The sequence below is a fragment of the Girardinichthys multiradiatus genome, chromosome 23 (genome assembly GCF_021462225.1).
Source record: "Girardinichthys multiradiatus isolate DD_20200921_A chromosome 23, DD_fGirMul_XY1, whole genome shotgun sequence".
NCBI lineage: Eukaryota > Metazoa > Chordata > Actinopteri > Cyprinodontiformes > Goodeidae > Girardinichthys > Girardinichthys multiradiatus.
This window is the reverse complement of record NC_061815.1, coordinates 8,318,114-8,338,703: the sequence shown is the minus strand read 5'-3', so window position 1 is coordinate 8,338,703 and position 20,590 is coordinate 8,318,114. Positions and strand designations below refer to the sequence as shown.

Here is a 20,590-nt window from a genome sequence, read left to right as displayed (position 1 = left end):
CAGCTTTAAATGAACTTTCAAGCTGCCTTATTTTGCCGACCCTGTCAGCAAATCTTATCTGACTCAATTTTCACACGTCCAGTTAACGCACACTCTTTTACAGTTTTGCAGGGTAAAATTACATTCAGAATCCTCTGACACCCTGGTTAATTTAGCCTATATATAAATTCAATCGGAGAGTTTAATAAAATAGGCTCTACCTCACCTTTTTATGATGGATGGGCGCCCGGTGTCAGAAGATTCCATCTGTCACACTCTCTTTTTGTCCACGTCGGGGGTCACCAAATTGTTGTAGTACCCCTTTAAAGAGGCCTTCTGCGCGTTCGTTTATTCACCGTAACCTGGAGGAATTCACAACACATTAGAATAAATCACACGGGGACAGCTGTATGTCATTCAAAGTACCTGGACCAGGGGAAGCTCTCATGTGACCAGGACACACACCGAGACGACTTCGGAGCTTCTCACTGGGCACATTGCTTTTATTAAAACACACATTAAAATGGGCAGCGCTCTGTTTACAGTTTTTTCTCACATGTAGTCACGTACACACTTTTCCGGCTTACCATATTTAGACAGTCATTGTCCACCTCTGCACCATGTTTTCTACTGATATGAGAAGGGAGTAAGTCAGTCAGTTGTACTATCTCTATTTTTCACACACTCCTGCAGTTCTCAGTAATTTTCCACTTCACCTCTCCAGTGAGAAATACTTCTGCAGGCCACACACAATGTCTTATACTAACACATGTTACACATTTTATTTCCCACACTGGTATGAACATAATAATAATGATGCACACACATAATATATCTCCACACTCCTTAGGGCATCGTTCCTGCTCCTGACCTCATTCTCTGCAGTTTTCTTACCCTTCTCCAGTTCATGAATTGTCTTTCCTGTTTCACTAATATGCTCAGTCAAATCACTTATTTCCTGTTGCAGGTTCTTGTTCTCCCTCTTCAGCGTCTCCAGGTGGCCAAGAGCTTCTTCATAGGAGTTTTTCATTTTGAACATCTCTGTGTTCAAAGCACCCCTTCAGAGCTCCTTCCAGCTCGACCTGATTCTCTTCATACTTCTGCTTCCACTCTGAAAGAACCTTGTCAAAGTTCCTCTGCTTCTTGTCCAAGTTTGCAGCCAGAGCATTAGCTCTCTCCACGTCAATCATCAAGACCTCCACTTCCCCCTGTAGCCTCTGTTTGGTCTTCTCCAGAAAGGCACATTTCACATTCACGGCCTCGATGGACTCTTCCGCATCCTTAAGACGCTGGGCAAGCTTTTTCTTGGCCTCCTCGAGCTCCTCAGTGCGCTGAATGGCATCAGTTTCATACATGGTTCTCCACTGAGCCACCTCGCTGTTAGCCTTGGACATAGCACGCTGCAGCTCAGCTTTGGCCTCCTGCTCCTCCTCATACGGCTCTCTGAGCAGATCACAGTCATGATGAGCCGAATGAACAGCATGAGCCAGAGCGTTCTTGGCCTTAATCTTATTAAATACTTCCTTTAGATCATGGTATTCTTTAGGTACCTTGGATAAATCCGGATAGGTCTCCTCAACCTCATTCTCCACAATGACCTCTGTACCAGCAGACAAAAGACAGTCAGCGGAACATGACTCAGACCAACCCAGAACTTCTTTTCTCTTCCAGTCAATGTGAGGGTTGTGTGCAACCAGGAGGCCCCTAGGACAACAGGAAGTTCAGGTGAATTTATGATCATGAAGGTTAAATTATTTTGATGATTACCTCCAACTGTTAAGGTAATTTCCTCCGTCCTGAGGTGTGAATTGTTCATGCTGTGACCATCCAATGCTAGCACTTTACGAGTGTCAGCTGACGGAATGAGCTTTATGTTGTTCTTATTGGTGAATGCTTCATCCATGAATTCAGTGTCTGCTCCTGAATCAATAAACATGGCCCCCTGGAGAGACATGGAAGAGGTTCGAAAATGAGCAGGAAACAAGAAGGAGGAGGCAGTTAGCAGACTTCGGCTGAGTAGAAAACTCCCTTCCTCTGCTGAGCCTGTCCTTTTTAACGGACACCTGAGTGCTAAATGTCCCTTCTCTCCACAATAAAAACAGAGCTTGAATCTTCTCCAACGATCCTTCTCTTCAGGGGTAATCTTGGTTCTGCCCAACTGCATGGGCTCACAATCCTCATTTTCCTCAGTGAGAGGTGACCGACTCCTTCTCTCATGCCACAGTGCAGGACCCTGAGTTAATGAGGAGCGACCTTCCTCATGTCGCTTCCCCCTCCCTCTCTCTACCAGCCGAATGTCGATGTGAGCAGCCAGGTCCTCGAGTTGTTTCAAGGAAAAGGGGTAGTCACAGGTTGCTAACTCATCCTTGATGGTTGCCTAATATTGAGGCACAAGCTCCTACATTTACCCGGAGGCATCCTCCAGGTCCTAGACCTTACACCACAAAATCATGGTCACCGCCGACCCTGTTGAAGCTGTGTTTTATCGCAAGCACCATCCAGACCACAATTAATAATACCAATCCAAATGCACAAGGGACAATTTCAGTTGGCAAGAAATTCCTGTGGTCACCAAGTTTGTTTATATAGTTTTTATTGCTAATTGTTTTTGCACTTTTTTTTACATTGCTTTTCACTGCTAATTCTTTTTTTTAATACAATTCCCCCAGTTGGAGAAAAAAGGTTGCAATGTATTTCAATTTCCTTCCAACGTATTGATTTTATGCTGTGCACAATTGTCAGGGTAAATGTCATGACCAAATGCTAAGTCATATGCAGAACTTTTATTGGACCAGATTCCCTTTATGGAGATGAAAAACACATCTGGGACAGTTTTGGCACATTTGGCTAAATTTTGCTGAAATGCCAGCTCCACCTGGCACATTGCCCCCTAAAGCCTTTGTGGAACAAATATACTTCAACTGATTCAGTCTAAATCTGCTGCAATTACAGTCATGATGTTGATGGATTCAACCTGGGGCTTCCACTAGGATTTCAAAATGATTTTCATGGTGTTTTGCAATGTTCATTTAGAAAGAAATGTTTGGCGAGGCTCAAACAATTAGATTTGTTCTTTCTTTAATCACAAATAAATCAGACAAAGTAACAAATACAATAGTGGTTCCACTTAAAAAATATTCTTTTGTGTCTTAATTTTACACAGGTACCAACAGTTTGCATGTAGACCATATAACTGTGGAGCTATACTTAATTTATTTAGGTTATGCAATTTCAGGTGGAAATTGCTTTAAAATCCCTCAGGTCTTAACAGGTTCATTACTCAAATATATCAGTGTGCGTGCTAATAGGTTAACTATTGGTTCTATTTGTATCTAGACAAGCTACCCACTAAGTAGATCATAAAAAAATATGCTGCTTTGGAGACTTGGACTCAAACTAAGGTGCTTAGAACCTCCTGAGCTGCAGATAGTGAAATAAGTGATTTGGATGCAAGTCAAACTAAGATTGCAGCTGTGCACACACTGCATTATGCTGCAGGGGGGAAAAAGTGAACAAGTCTCCTAATTTGTTTTTAAAATTTTAAGCGAATTCCTTAGTGCACAATCCACAGCAAGGCTCTTGGATGCAATATCTGGTTTGGAGCTGTCAGGATCTCTGTGTTGTGTTTTGTTGTTGTGCACTGTGCTTGGCCTCTAGGTGGCTCTGGGTTAGTGAGGAGTGGTGACAGGTGTTTCCATATTCCTTAATCATCCTTGGAGGGTATTTAAGATGGAGTTGGTATAGACTCAAGCCACAGTTAACCAAGCCTTGTCTTTGCCATCCAAGTAATTTTGTATGTGCTCCTTCGCAGGCCGGATTCCTGGACCCGAATTTGTCCCCAAGCATCTTTGCTATTTTGGATTTTGACATTGGAGAATGTCACTTCCTTAAATAATTTGGTTGGGATTGGATCTAACATACAAGTTGAAGGTTTAGATGAAGCTAATATTTCTCATAACTCAGAAAGCTCCACAGGATCAAAACAGTCCAAACACAAATCAGGTTCTGAAGTTATTTCTTGCTGAGGATGAAGTAATCTTCTTTGGGAGTATGTCAAAGATTTTATTTTTAATTTTAATTTTATTTAAGGAGAATCCCATAAAGTCGTGACTGCTGAGAGCTAAGGGAATGGATGGCTCAACAGATCTATGACTCTGTGTAAGTTTAGCAACTGTACTAAAAAGAAACCTAGGATTATTCCTATCAATCATGAGAAATAAGTTGTTCTGGCTTGGCGAAGTGTCTTTTTATACAACAGTAGGCTATTTTTCCAGATTAAGTAGGAATCCTCTAGGTGTGTAGAGTGCTCAATTTTCTAACATTGTGCTTTAAAGTACGCACATCTAAATTAAACCAAGGAGCCTGACTCTTGTGATTAATAACCTTCTTTTTCAAGGGGGCTGCATTGTCTAATGCACCACGCAATGATGAAGTAACACTATGAACAAGAGAATCAATTTGTGAAGGGGCAGAAACAAAATTATTGCCCTCCACGGTGCTTTTCTTTGATAATGAGGAAATTAAAACTGGAACAGATTCTTTAAAGGTTGTTACAGCATTCTCTGATAATGATCTACTATAATGAAATTTTCTTTCAGGTGTGGAGTATTTGATTAATTTGAACTCAAAGGTTATTAAGAAATGGTCAGACAGGACAGGGTTATGAGAAAACATTATGTCTTTACTAAAACTCAATGCCATATGTCAGCACAAGGTCCAGAGAATGAAGACAAAGGTGGGTAGGTTTGTTAATGTTTTGTGCTAAGCCAATTGCGTCTAAGATAGCATTAAACACTATATTTAGGCTATCACTTTCAGTGTCAACATGAATATTAAAATCCCCCACTATAATAACCTTATCTGTATTTAACACTAAATCAGATAAAAGGTTGGAAAACTGATCTAAAAATTGAGAGTAAGGACCTGGTGGATGGTACAAAACAACAGACTTACTTTAGCTTTGTCAGCCCATGCATTCAACTTTTGAATGTTGGTGGTGCTTTCAAACTCGTGGTAGCATGAGACGGAGTCTAAAACCCACACAAGTGGCTCAGGTAGTACAGCTCATCCAGGATGGCACATCAAGAAGGTTTGCTGTGTCTGTCAGCATAGTGTCCAGAGCCTGGAGGTGCTACCAGGAGACAGGCCAGTACACCACGTCTCGCTCCATCCACCAAAGTCACGTTGCACCACAGACTGTCCAGGAGTTGGTGGATGCTTTAGTCCAGGTCTGGGAGGTGATCCCTCAGGAGACCATCCACCGCCTCATCAGGAGCATGCCCAGGCATTGTAGGGAGGTCATACAGGCACATGGAGGCCACACACAATACTGAGCCTCATTATGACTTGTTTTAAGGACATTACATCAAAGTTGGATCAGCCTGTAGTGTTTTTTTCCACTTTAATTTTGTGTGTGACTCCAAATCCAGGCCTCCATTGGTTAATAAATTTTATTTCCACTGATGATTTTTGTGTGATTTTGTTGTCAGCACATTCAACTTTGTACAGAACAAAGTATTCAATGACAATATTTCATTCATTCGGTTCTAGGATGTGTTATTTGAGTGTTCCCTTTAATTTTGAGCAGTGTAGTAATGAGACCCAATGTCATCAGACAGTCAAAAGTAGCAATAAGCTGCATAGTATTTTGTTCTTTCAGCTTTTAGTAAATGCAACTTAATTAAAGGGGGCATATCATGCAAAATCCACTTTAAATATAGTTTGAGAAGAAAATGTGGAGATATCTTTATATTCTGTTTGGGTCATATTTTTCAGTCCGTTCAGTTTTCTACATCATCCATTACGTGTTTCCAACTGTTACGTTACAGTAACTGCTGTGGACCAGCTAAATAAGGTCATGGACTTTCAGCTGATCAATTTCATATATCCGCCTAATTTAATTCTTGCTGTGATTTTGTAATCCAAGCTCAAGTATACCTACTCCACAAGAGGATGAGTTTGGTTCAGTTGTTGGTTGTATTAAGCCACACTATTCATTACACTGTCCCCCAGCATCAGAACTTCTTCGAAGTGTCTGGTTAAATTTTATTTTTAACATGGAAATCTACCCACATTAGTGGGGGAAATTCCTTTTTCACCCACTTCAAGGACTAGTGCCATCAGCAACCTCCACCAGTATCAAGAAGGATTTGCTGAAAGACTTGATTAAGGGGTCAGTTTCTTCTGTCTATGGAAACAATGGAGACAGCAAAGCGGTAAGCTTCAAATAACGCTTAAATGACAACAGCAGCATCGTGTCTTCTGCTTATGTCAGTGCTGTGTGCTGCTTTCAGCTCCTTCAGGACATAACCATACTGCGTGTTTTGAATAGTATTATTACAGAAACAGTTCTGCATTGCTTTTGTCTTGTTTCTGCGTCGCTAGATATTGTTGTCAAACTACAAAAATGGCCAAACGGGTTAGAGTGCAGTGCTCTTTGACCTCGAGGCGGCGGGGTTTAAAATGCCTCAACAGCATTTAAAGACACGTCACCAAAACGAGTTGCTCTAAAAGGCATCTCAGAACAGGGGTAATAGAGAAGCCAGTACTTTTGAGCAAATACATTTACTTACTTCATAAAAGAGATGGTAAAGCCTGAGATGTTTCTCATTTATTACAGTTATGCTTTTCTGTCTCTAAGTTTTCCTGCTCTGCTGATGATTTTATCCTTTCATAGTTTCAACACACTCTCTTGTACACACCATTAGTTCCCGTCATTCTCACCAAGATTACCTTGGCATTACAGTTGCAGGTGTTTTAAGGTATGTTTCTACCAGCGTTGTGATACACATTTTTGCCTTCTTTTGGAAATCCCTGACAGCAAAATTAAAACAATAAAATTTATTTTCATCAGCTCTGAAAAAAATGCTTGTTGACCTTTATACATTCCAAACTAATAGTTCCAAGATCTTATTTCATCTGTAATCAAGTACATCTTCTTCACCATCTGTGGTTTCTCTGCAACATTCTTTTTCTATTGATTCACATTTGAACCTGTGTGACTGTTATCATTTTGTCTATCATTATACAGTGACTGCTCTCTTGCATATATGCTTATGTGTACAAGGCTCCACCCCGGACACACTAGTTTAAAATAAAGACAACATATACTTAAATCTACAAGTATGAAGGTCATACATTTTTGTTCAACTCACAACAGCTCCTCCATAATGAATGAAATTGCTTTTATTGTCTCTCAATACAATCAGTTACCCTCAGTTTCTCCGGTGTGCTCCATTAATGAGCCCATACCTTAGAAACACTAATGCTAAGCACTGTGAACATGACATCACTGTAGAAGTTAAATGTTACCAAATGCATTTCCTGCTGACCATTTGTTTAAGCATCAGTGTTGAAACTGCCATGTTACTGATGGCCAAGACTAAAGAGCTCTGACATCTGCTACTGAGCTGAAATTTCTGTGCTGTACATGTCTCTATCTCTCAGTTTCTCAGTCATGCAGTGTCATTACAGACCAGCAGCCACAGCATGGTGGTGGAACAATAATCCTAGCAGTGGTAATCCTGAATATCATTTTTTTTTTTTTTGTGGGTGCTTAGAGGTCTGCGGCAGCTGAACGGATGCATTAACACAGGTCTTAACTTGAAGGTGAACACTGGAGTTTGAGCTCTAGGGGTATTTCTGTTCTGAAGGACAGAAACCTGTCTATACATTTCCACTCCTAAACAAAGATGGAAAATTAAATCCAGAAGAACATACAGGTCCTTCTCAAAATATTAGCATATTGTGATAAAGTTAATTATTTTCCATAATTTCATGATGAAAATTTAACATTCATATATTTTAGATTCATTGCACACTAACTGACATATTTAAGGTATTTTATTATCTTAATATGGATGATTGTGGCATACAGCTCATGAAAACCCAAAATTCCTATCTCACAAAATTAGCATATTTCATCCGACCAATAAAATAAAAGTATTTTTAATACAAAAAACGACAACCTTCAAATAATCATGTACAGTTATGCATTCAATACTTGGTCGGGAATCCTTTTGCAGAAATGACTGCTTCAATGCGGCGTGGCATGGAGGCAATCAGCCTGTGGCACTGCTGAGGTTTTATGGAGGCCCAGGATGCTTCGATAGCGGCCTTTAGCTCATCCAGAGTGTTGGGTCTTGAGTCTCTCAACGTTCTCTTCACAATATCCCACAGATTCTCTATGGGGTTCAGGTCAGGAGAGTTGGCAGGCCAATTGAGCACAGTGATACCATGGTCAGTAAACCATTTACCAGTGGTTTTGGCACTGTGAGCAGGTGCCAGGTCGTGCTGAACAATGAAATCTTCATCTCCATAAAGCTTTTCAGCAGATGGAAGCATGAAGTGCTCCAAAATCTCCTGATAGCTAGCTGCATTGACCCTGCCCTTGATAAAACACAGTGGACCAACACCAGCAGCTGACACGGCACCCCAGACCATCACTGACTGTGGGTACTTGACACTGGACTTCTGGCATTTTGGCATTTCCTTCTCCCCAGTCTTCCTCCAGACTCTGGCACCTTGATTTCCGAATGACATGAAGAATTTGCTTTCATCCGAAAAAAGTACTTTGGACCACTGAGCAACAGTCCAGTGCTGCTTCTCTGTAGCCCAGGTCAGGCGCTTCTGCCGCTGTTTCTGGTTCAAAAGTGGGGAATGCGGCACCTGTAGCCCATTTCCTGCACACGCTTGTGCACGGTGGCTCTGGATGTTTCTACTCCAGACTCAGTCCACTGCTTCCGCAGGTCCCCCAAGGTCTGGAATCGGCCCTTCTCCACAATCTTCCTCAGGGTCCGGTCACCTCTTCTCGTTGTGCAGCGTTTTCTGCCACACTTTTTCCTTCCCACAGACTTCCCACTGAGGTGCCTTGATACAGCAATCTGGGAACAGCCTATTCGTTCAGAAATTTCTTTCTGTGTCTTACCCTCTTGTTTGAGGGTGTCAATAGTGGCCTTCTGGACAGCAGTCAGGTCGGCAGTCTTACCCATGATTGGGGTTTTGAGTGATGAACCAGGCTGGGAGTTTTAAAGGCCTCAGGAATCTTTTGCAGGTGTTTAGAGTTAACTCGTTGATTCAGATGATTAGGTTCATAGCTCATTTAGAGACCCTTTTAATAATATGCTAATTTTGTGAGATAGGAATTTTGGGTTTTCATGAGCTGTATGCCAAAATGATCCATATTAAGACAATAAAAGACCTGAAATATTTCAGTTAGTGTGCAATGAATCTAAAATATATGAATGTTAAATTTTCATCATTACATTATGGAAAATAATGAACTTCATCACAATATGCTAATATTTTGAGAAGGACCTGTATTTAGTCAGAGATAGTTCTTGTCTTTCTTATATGTTGCCTTCAGCATGCCTACAATTATATTCTAAACGTAAGAGTGCCCAAACTCCTGCAATGATTACTGTAACAAAGGCATGATAGTTATATATAGTTTTAATTTTGTTGAACTAAGCCTCCTATGTTATTATTTTGTCATGAATGTAAATAAAGCACAGGAAATATTCAAAAGTGAATTAAGTATTAATGATGAACACCAATCCTGTTCTTATTGCCACTGTAAAACATCCTCAACTGCTATAACAGGGGATTTCCAATCACTTATTTTCAGTATTTTATTAAAATTTCAGCATCACAGACTATCTGTTTTTTTGGGGTTTTTTCATCATTAGGATAAAGAAAATTAAATTCTTTACTTTAGGAGGTTACTGCAAATTTTATCTTGATCAGCATTATTCTAGCTGATATTAAATCAGTTGTTCACAGGTTAGAAATTGAATATATATATATGATCATTTATATTTATGTAACTCATTATTCCTCTTTCTATAAGTGGATTGGAGGAGCTGGAGATGAACAGTACAATCAGGTTTCAGAGGGATGTCCACTGGGAGGAGCTAAGAGAGGCCAGCTAATCCCAAATGTGTAACTGCACAGCTGGGCCGGCAAATCATCAACCTGCAACAACACAGTCAAATGGCCTCAGGCCGTAATCCATGATTTCCTCCATAATTTAAGATTGCCTCACCATCTGTGGATAAGGCTCAATTCTTTACGCACAATCTATGAGTGCCCCCTAGTGCTTAAGTAAGTATTAGTTGAATTGAGTCCAGTGGTGTCCAAAGTCAGTCCTCAAGGACCAGTGTGCTTTATTGTTTACATGTTGCCCTGACTAAAAACACCTGAATCAAATGACTATTCCCCAATAGACGTGCAGATCTAGGTGAAACGCTAAGGAAGTAATTTAGCCATTTGAATCAGCCATGTTGGAGCAAGGCCACATTTAAACCTGCAAGGTTCTGGCACTTGTGGACTGGAGGTGGACATGGCTGAGTTAATCAGAAAGTGCAGTTGCTCAAAAAAGTGTCCTGCCACTTCCAATGCCAGGGTTTTGTAGTATAACATTAAATGAGACATTTATATTTGTTGTGATTATGAATATGAATATATTATTTAATATTAATACCATAATATTTTATGAAATAATATTTCGGTCTGTTAAGGGTTATCCTGTGAATACCAACCCAATAAGGCGGTGGTATTAGGACAAAGTCGAAAGGGATGAGCCAAGCTCTGACATTATTGAACAGCAAAACTCTGTACACACACAGAATGAATTCACACAATTTCTTAAAATACAAAAATTTAGCAACAAAAATAAGTCAACTCAAAGTCAAACATATTTTAATCAACAAACTCTTTACTATGCTAAAACAACCCAACTAAACTACCAAACAAAATGAAAGAATAAGGAAGACCAATTGGCTATGTACAATATAAACAAGTGAATCAAAGATGGTTGAAAACCATGAAAAGCGTGATGCAATATTACCATGTTATATTTATGTTTGAGAACCAAGGATTATCTTGAAGAATCTGGGAATGAAGTTAAGTTAGTCTTGGAACCAACTTAGGCAATAATTGGTATACCTTTAAACATTCATTCACAATGCAAGATCAGATAAAACAAAATTGTAATAAAATAATATTTTAAAGAATGATTTGCTGAATAAAGCCAATCTTCTGGATGACCTATTCTCAACAGTGTTTAATTAGCTGACTTTATTTATTAAAATAATATTTAAAAAAATAATATTTAATAATAATCGTATTCGTACATGTCGTCTTCCGCTTATCCGGGACTGGGTCACGGGGCAGCAGACTCAGCAGAGACACCCAGACGTCCCTCTCCCCAGACACCTCCTCCAGCTCCTGGGGGGAGCCCAAGGCGTTCCCAGGCCAGCCGAGAGACATAGTCCCTCCAGCGTGTCCTGGGCCATCCCCTGGGCCTCCTCCCAGTGGGACGTGCCTGGAACACCTCCCGAGGAAGGCGTCCAGGAGGCATCCGGTATAGATGCCCGAGCCACCTCAACTGGCCCCTCTCGATGTGGAGGAGCAGCGGCTCTACTCCGAGCCCCTCCCGAATGGCTAAGCTCCTCACCCTATCTTTAAGGGAGTGCACGGCCACCCAATGGGGGAAGCTCATTTCAGCCGTTTGTATCTGGGATCTCGTTCTTTCTGTCATGACCCAAAGTTCATGGCCATAGGTGAGGGTAGGAACGTAGACCAATCGGTAAATCGAGAACTTCGCTTTTCGGCTCAGCTTTCTCTTAACCACAACGGACCGGCACATTACTGTGGCAGGCACACCGATCCGTCTGTCAATCTCCTGCTCGTGAACAAGACCCAGTGCCCCCATTACTGCGTAATGGGGGCACTGTGTCCCTCCGTCCAGTTCTGCTGGAGACCTGCGTGGAAGAGGTCTGTTTGTTGGCGTGCAGGATTTTTATTCAAACAGTGAAGTCATGGGAAGTACACTGTTACTCCTGTTCCTGGCTGTGCTGGAAGTAGGTTAATGTGAAAGTTCCAGAATAGTTCTTACTGGCCTTTAATGTTGTAACCCATGGCTGGGGTCCCAACATATTTTACAGTCCTGTGCGGGATCCCTTGAATTCAATGGAAAGCAAACAAAACTGTTGGGCCAGGGCATGTAAAAACCTGAACAGGAGCAACAACCTGTCTTCATGAGTGTAAATACCATTAAACAAATTCTTTGTTAAATTATCCTTAGATCCCATTTCAGTGTCCAATCATCTTACATTCATACCAAACATTAATTAAAGTATTTTATGCTGTTTTAGTTGAATTTGCTCATTTGCTTCCCAAACTAAAGCTCCAGTTTGCAGTAAGGTTGCATAGGGCCCTATTTGTGCAAATGTATCACTCAAAAGAAGAAAATAAAAAGTTCCATAGCTTTGAAAAAAACATGGCACACTGCAGTCAATAATAACTAGAAAAAATGGGGGGCAGCAGTGACAGAAAATGGTCAGGCAGGCTTAATCAACACAGGGAATCAACACAGGGAATTTCCAACAAGTAGATTTCCTCACAATATGAGAGGTTCAGAGAACTTCTTCAACGTAGGATGGGCATTATTTTAGGGTGTGCACATGTATGGAACCTAATTTTTGCAACATTTTAGTTTTTTTCTCCTTCAAACACATCTGCTTTTGAGCTAAAATGTGTAAGATAAATATTACATTGAAGGAGGACAAAGTTCTAAAAAACATTTATACATTTTTAGGTCAGACTTCCTTGCTGTTGGAGCTACGTCAAGCATTTGGCATGCTGAGTTGACTGAATCTTCATTAGTACAACAGTGTTGGTATAGTGCCAGCTTTTTAAACATTTTTACCAGTGATGGGGAAAACTGAGAGTGTTGTAGGACCATTAGTGTTCTGGCACTGCCAACTCATTGGTCTATACAATCTTATGATGTAAAGTAATCAGCAAGATACTTGTTTTTCCACTACTCTGTACGGGTGCTGAACTATGTCAGTAAGTGTAATTGAGTTAATTTCCAATTCAAGATCATGAGGTAAAACACTATTGGCTGTCACTTTAATAGTGGACAAGGTTTATGTTTTCTGGTTTTTAATTTTATCCGACTCAAACGTTGTTTTGGCCTTGTGTTCTATTTATAATGCAAACAGCAAAGGCAGTATATGATACGAAGCTTTCTTAATTTAATAAATCATTCTTGTACAAAGTAGCACCATCACATGTTTACTTTGATAAGAGCTACAGAGGATTACACATAAAAGTCATAATTCCAATCCATTTCCACTGAAGTAAGAATTGAAAGGAATCTTGGCAGCACAGCCATCAGTGCTGGAAACCAGCTCTGCCAGAATCATTTGAGGATTTACTTTCTGATTCCTGATTAGCTTCACTGAAAGTGTCTCTGGTGTTTCGAATGAAACATAAAGTCAGTCAGTCTGGGAGTTAGCTTCATTAAAGGATCATGTTACATCAACACAATGTTAGGAATAGTTTATCTGTAGCAATCCACAAAAAGAATTACGAAATCTTAACCAAGAATAGATAACACAAATTATCAGAGTTTTGTTCCAACCCTAGCAATGCTTAGAGTTTTACTGAACAACAAATTATTCATTAACTGGATATTGTATGATCTGTTTTGGAAAGCTATTTAAAGTGATCACTTTGCAGCAGGGTAAAATACAAACACTAGTTTACATTTCCTAGATAAAGAGTTTTATTGCTGTGTTTATACATCTAGCAAGCAGAAAACAGTCCATCACAAGCATAACTAGCTCACAGCAAGCCATTTATAAGCATTTTGCTTATGCTGTTTACTCCCATGTTGGAGGATTTTTATTGAAATAATAAATCAAGTATTGGTCTGTTGTTTTATTACATGATTAGCTTTTTATTGTGTGGATATTAATTCTCTGTAGGGCCACAAAGCAGTGGGAGTAAGTGTTCAGCATCGGGTTATGTGAGTGTGAGTGTGTGTGTCCCCTGAAGCTTTTCCGGTATCTACTATAAACAATAGACCAGACTGGAGGATGATGCCTCTCAATCAGGTCTTTTCTGTTTGTAGTGGTGAAGTGGCCTCAGAGGGAGATGTTTTCCTTTGAGACACTTCTCAAATTTAGGCAGTAGCTCAATGGGTGTGGAGCAAAACATTGAAGAAAGACAGAAGCGGAGTGTTCTCAGCACAAATAGGAACCACAAATGTCATGCTTCTGGATTTTACTAAATCATGCGATTCTGAATATATCTTAGCTGCACACCTTTTTGTGAATTTAACAAACGGACTGTCAATGTTACTCTGGGTTCGAGAAGTACATTGCTCATAAAAATAAAGGGAACACTCAAATAGCACATCCTAGATCTGAAGGAATTAAATATTATCATTGAATACTTTGTTCTGTACAAAGTTGAATGTGCTGACAACAAAATCACACAAAAATCATTAATGGTAATCAAATTTATTAACCAATGGAGGCCTGGATTTGGAGACACACACAAAATTAAAGTGGAAAAAAAACACTACAGGCTGATCCAACTTTGATGTAATGTCCTTAAAACAAGTCATAATGAGGCTCAGTATTGTGTGTGGCCTCCACGTGCCTGTATGACCTCCCTACAATGCCTGGGAATGCTCCTGATGAGGCGGTGGATGGTCTCCTGAGGGATCTCCTCCCAGACCTGGACTAAAGCATCCGCCAACTCCTGGACAGTCTGTGGTGCAACGTGACGTTGGTGGATGGAGCGAGACATGATGTCCCAGATGTGCTCAATCAGATTCAGGTCTGGGGAATGGGCGGGCCAGTCCATAACTTCAAAGTCTTCATCTTGCAGGAACTACTGACACACTCCAACAACATGAGGTCTAGCATTTTCCTGCATTAGGAGGAACCCAGGGCCAACCGCACCAGCATATGGTCTCACAAGGGGTGTGAGGATCTCATCTCGGTACCTAATGGCAGTCAGGCTACCTCTGGCGAGCACATGGAGAGCCCTGCGGCCCTCCAAAGAAATGCCACCCCACACCATTACTGACCCACTGCCAAACCGGTCATGCTAAAGGATGTTGCAGGCAGCAGATCGCTCTCCACGGTGTCTCCAGACTCCGTCACGTCTGTCACATGTGCTCAGTGTGAACCTGCATTCTTCTGTGAAGAGCACAGGGTGCCAGTGGCGAATTTGCCAATCCTGGTGTTCTCTGGCAAATGCCAAGCGTCCTGTATGGTGTTGGGCTGTGAGCACAACCCCCATCTGTGGACGTCGGGCCCTCATACCATCCTCATGGAGTCGGTTTCTAACCGTTGGTGCAGACACATGCACATTTGTGGCCTGCTGGAGGTCATTTTGCATGGCTCTGGCAGTGCTCCTCCTGTTCCTCCTTGCACAAAGGTGGAGGTAGTGGTCCTGCTGCTGGGTTGTTGCCCTCCTATGGCCTCCTCCACGTCTCCTGGTGTACTGGCCTGTCTCCAGGCTCTGGACACTACGCTGACAGACACAGCAAACCTTCTTGCCACAGCTTGCATTGATGTGCCATCCTGGATGAGCTGCACTACCTGAGCCACTTGTGTGGGTTGTAGAGTCCGTCTCATGCTACCACGAGTGTGAAACCACCACCAACATTCAAAAGTGACCAAAACATCAGCCAGAAAGCATAGGTACTGAGAAGTGGTCTGTGCTCCCCACCTGCAGAACCACTCCTTTATTGAGTGTGTCTTGCTAATCACCAAAGATTTCCCCCTGTTGTCTTTTCCATTTGCACAACAACATGTGAAATTGCTTGTCAATTTGTGTTGCTTCCTAAGTGGACAGTTTGACTTCACAGAAGTTTGATTTACTTGGAGTTATATTGTGTTGCTTAAGTGTTCCCTTTATTTTTTTGAGCAATGTATATCAGCCTCGATTAACACAGAAAAGCATCAGCACTGTAAGTTTATTTTAATTTCTTGTTTGTTTATTTAAAAATGCACTTTGAATTGGAGGTTCCTTTGGATATCTATAATTTAATTGGGCAATGAAAAAAACTGCCATGCCACACAAACCTTTCCACATTCAAATACATGAATTTACATTGACCGAAATCCATTTCAATGTAACTCTGCCTGAATGAAAGGATGTTGTTTTGTTTGAAGTTCCACTCCAGCCTCCAACAACCTCCATCCTAGCTTGGTTTGTATCTAAATTATTTGGCAGTTGAAAAGATTGGTCTTTACTGAAGGAAGGATGGAGTTAGGCAAAGAGGCAGGGAGGCCATTAGAGGCTTTGAAGGGTGACATGGATAGGGGATACCTCTTTCTGTCAGACTGATTATAACCATTGGAAAAGAGAAGGGGTCATTTAGGTGTGTTTGCACCTCAACCATAACTGAGCCGGTTTAGGTTAAACCTGACTCCCCCTTACTCCATCCAACAGGGAGGGAGGAAGGCAGAGGTGAAAATAATTGGAGAGTGTTGTTTCCTGTTGCATTGTGTGAAAGGTGGGTAACTTTAAAAAGTCAATTCAATCGAATCATATAGATTTCAAGTCAGGCACATACATTCCAATGATTCTTAACTATCAAAACAGTGCAGTCAGATTCCGTTATTTATTCAAATTGGTAAAAAAGTTTTTTCTATCTAAGGAAACCCAGTAGATTGCATCAAGTCAGTGACTTGCAGCAGTCACTCCTCCTGAGCATGTAGTGACAGTGGAGAGTCACCGGTGTTGACTTTGCAGCAATGCCTCATACTGAGCATGCATGTAGCGACAGTGGAGAGAAAAAACTCCCTTTTAACAGGAAGAAACCTCCAGCAGAACCAGGCTCAGTGTGAGCGGCCATCTGCCACGACTGACTGCGGGTTTGAGAGAATAGAGCAGAGACAGAAAAATAATACAGAAGCACTGATCTAGGAGTACTTTCTATGGGAAGGAAAGGTAAATGTTAATGGATGTAGCTCCTTTAGTGGTTTAATCTAGGAAGAAAAAACAGATAAACTCTGAGCCAGTTTTCAAGTTTAGAATATGAGAGAGACCACATACAGTTAGTTACAGTAAAAGCTCAGTCAGTAGCTATGTCTAGGAGAAAAATAGGGTTAAACGCTGAAAGACAGGGCCAAGTGTATCATCGGTAGAAGGTGAGCATTAAGTGATTGGCAGCAGAAGCTTGGACAATGCCCCTCTCCAGAAAGGTGTCACAGGTAGACACAGTCAGGCCAGGTGTAGCTTCTAGTAAGAGAAAAGAGAGAGAACAAAGTTAAAAGCTGAAATAACAGCAAATAATGCAAAATTAGAGAGTAGTATGAGAATGTCGCAGAGAGAGTAAAAGTGGTCATTATGTCCTCCAGCAGCCTAAGCCTATAGCAGCATAACTACAGAGATAGAGTGGCTTAGGTTATCCTGAGCTAACTATAAGCTTTATCAAAACGGAAAGTTTGAAGCCTAGCCTTAAAAGTAGACACGGTGTCTGCCTCATGGGGGTTAGGGTTAGGAGCCTGATAACTAAAGGATCTGCTTCCCATTCTACTTCTAGAGACTCTAGGAACCACCAGTAAACCTGCAGTCTGAGAATGAAGTGCTCTGCTAGGATTATATGGAACAATCAGATCTCTGATTTATGGTGATGTATAGTTTAAACTATATTTTTCCTATTTCTGTCATCCGCTGTAACAGTTCCACATAATAGGCTACTAGCATGACTGCATATGCAAAAATACAATGTCTTTTACTGCTGCCTTACAATACAAACATGTAGAGGAGTTAGGGTTTGTATTCTACCATCTTGTACAGTAAAACAGTATAATATAATACAATACAATATACAACAGTTTAAGATTGATAAAACTTAATTGCAATCTTGATCTGTTTAATAAAGAAAAACTATTTGTGAAAACATATATTGGAGATTTGATTAGATTTATTTAGCATTCAGCATGCAAAACAAACAAAAAAAACACAATAAGTGGAATGGTCAGAGGTAGACTAAATTACTTTACTATGAATAAAGATTCTTTAAAACACAGTTTGTTATCCATAAAACCTTTTATCTATTTCTGAAAAAAAAAAAAAAAGGTTTTTTAGTTTTCCCTAAAATATAGTTAAATTACGTCACTTTCTCATGTACAGATATACATTGTCTCAGATGCTGGTGTACTGTCACACCCTACTTAATTTTGAACTAAAGTTGATGTTTGAAATCAAATATTTTGTATTTTTTAGAATATTAAACTATTACACAAACATGACAATCTGTGTTCTGCACAATGAAAATAAAAATTTTTGATTTTACTTCTTTTTGTCAGCATTACACAACGGTAAATAAAACAAGATTTTGTGTACTCAGGTATTATTCAGTTAACCTGAAGGAAAGATAATCGTACTCTCCTACTTACCAACTTACTAACCAGTGTGGGAAATAAAATGTATAACCTGTGTTAGTGGCCTGCAGAATTGTTATTACACAAACTTGGCCTTGAGTGTGGTGAAGCTGAAAAATACTGAATAACTGTAGGGGTGGGAAAAGGATGTGAAAAGATTAACAGGCCAAGTACTCCCTTCTCATATCAGCAGAAAAGCAGAGTGCAGGTGCAGGATATGCAGAATAATAACTTTCTTAATATGGTAAGCCGGAAAAGTTTGTACGTAACTATATGTGTGAAAAAACTGTAAACAGGGGCGCTGCCCATTTTCATGTGTGTTTTAATAAAAGCAATGAGCCCAAGAGAGAAGCTCTGAAGTCGTCTCGGTGTGTGGTCAGATCACGAGAGCTTCCCCTGGGCCAGGTACTTTGAATTCAATACAACGGTGTCTGAGTGTGTTATTTCAATGGGTGTGAATTCTTTCAGCTTACGGTGAATAAACGAACACGCAGAAGACCTCTCGGAGGGGGTGCTTCAACAATTGGTCACCTCCGACGTGATTCACGGCTGAATCAGGGAATTCGGACAAAGAGAGAGTGTGACAGACGAACCTCCTGACATCCAGGGGCACCCACAAATCATCAATCACAAAGGTATGCAGAGCCTATTGTATTAAATTCTGCCGATTGAATTTATGTATAGGCTAAATTATCTCCAGGATGTCAGTGGTTCTGAATGTTATTACTCTGCAAAACTGTAAAAGAGTGTGCATTAAGGGAACGCATTTAAATGGAGTCAGATATGAAAAGCTGAAATAAGGCCAAAGGTTAAAGTCCTTTTAGGTCAAAGGTTAAAGTCCTTTAATAAGGTTAAAGTCCTTATATTGCTGAGCATGGCGTCTCAACTTATTAATTGACGAATTGATAAGAGAAAGCCAGGTTGAAGTCCTGTGGAAGTGGCAAACCACAAAGGGTTAAAAACGAGAGATCTCTGGATTTTTTATTTTTTAAAAAGACTTAGAGGCTCATCCAGAAATCTTACAAAGGTTTAGAGGCCCATCTAGTGGTCACACAGAAGAATTACACAAGCGACTGGAAGTGCAGTCAGAAATTTATGAAGGGTTAGACTCCCATCTAGTGGTCACACGGAGGAATTACACAACTGACTGGGAGTGCAGTCGAATTTAAATCTTTGAACACACATTCTGACTTAAAAATGTGGTTGGATTTTTAATTATTTGAGCGAAAAATAAATGCATTTATTGAATATAGGGTGAAGTGGCTTGTAGTGGATTGTTTTTGCATATTTGTGCATATTTTCTGTGTGCGAGTGTCTGTCACAGACTGTTGTGTTGAATTGAGGAAATACGAGCTGAAATGTGTGTGTTTGCGACTGACCTACATGATTATTTGGGGTAAAATAAAAATAAAAAACATAGTACTACATATGAATATCTGTTGTGCGGATCATAGAAGAAATGTGAATGTTAACTGTTTTTGCTGATATTACACGGGACTGACTGTCACAAGTGCTGACTGTGTCTGTGTGAGTGTGTATGTCTGGGTGGCAGCCACCATTGCGGATTGGATAAAAACACTGTGTTGTTAACAAAGGACAATACAGTGATAAGCGGATTTTATATGCATATTGTGAACCGTTATTTGAACATTTATTTCACAGGATTTTAAACAACATGGAAGGTAAATTTCTGAACACAACGGCATGGATGGATTTAGAAACACAATTAAATAACATACAAGACCTGGTTCTCCAAACCAGGGGTAAATACGAGGCTGAGAAGATTAAAAATAAGATTAAAAAAAAGGTAAGTCAAACGATGAAGGCAGATGGAATTACTTTGACGGACAAGTGCGATTTAGGTGATTGGTTTAGAAAGAAACTGAACACAGCGAAGAAAAATAAACAGGACGCACAAGGTAAGTTGAATGACGCTTCTGTCTGGTACAAAGGTAAGCACAACACAAACATACATAAATATGAAAAAGACGAGCGATTTTGGGGAGATATTCTTTTGATTTACAAGGGTGGAATTCACACAATGCAGCGGAAAAAACCCAGAGAGGGAGACAAGAAGGAGGGGTCAAAATCAGCTCAGGGGACGTGTTCAGACACACCTCCACCATATAGACCCTCCTCCTCATGCAGCTCCCTCACTGGTGCACCCACACCGCCCCCTGGTGGATTGTACCCCATATTGGAAGTAGAAAATGGAACATTGGTAGTGCATGGCTTGGACATTCCAAAAGAGGGGAATTAATCTGTCAGTGGAACTTCTGGATTATCTATGCCAGCATCTGATGGGTCATTTCAGGATGCTGAAAAAGCAGCCTTTCAAGACAAAGAGGTAAGAGAAAGACGGGAACAACATCAAAGAAGCCTGAGCAAAATAAATCCCTTTTGCTCACCCC

At 40.6% G+C, this 20,590-nt stretch overlaps 1 protein-coding gene across 1 annotated transcript; it reads right to left on the bottom strand.

Annotated features, from left to right (window-relative positions):
• Positions 1–992: 992 nt before the first annotated feature.
• Positions 993–20,375, bottom strand: LOC124860766 (myosin heavy chain, fast skeletal muscle-like). Its single transcript, XM_047354319.1, has 3 exons — positions 20,297–20,375; positions 1,560–1,579; positions 993–1,502 (listed from the first exon to the last, which is right to left on the bottom strand). The coding sequence occupies exons 1-3, from the start codon at positions 20,373–20,375 to the stop codon at positions 993–995; spliced, it is 609 nt and encodes a 202-aa protein (XP_047210275.1).
• Between the last annotated feature and the right edge of the window lie 215 nt (positions 20,376–20,590).

What these genes read in the sequence shown, in the direction of transcription:
- LOC124860766 (XM_047354319.1), bottom strand. Translation starts at nt 20,375, where the DNA reads ATGGGGTACAATCCACCAGGGGGCGGTGTGGGTGCACCAGTGAGGGAG. An exon ending in GGAGGGTCTATATGGTGGAG is followed by an intron (nt 1,580 to 20,296) that starts GTGTGTCTGAAC and finishes CTGCTGGTACAG; the next exon opens with AGGTCATTGTGGAGAATGAG. An exon ending in AGGTCATTGTGGAGAATGAG is followed by an intron (nt 1,503 to 1,559) that starts GTTGAGGAGACC and finishes CATGATCTAAAG; the next exon opens with GAAGTATTTAATAAGATTAA.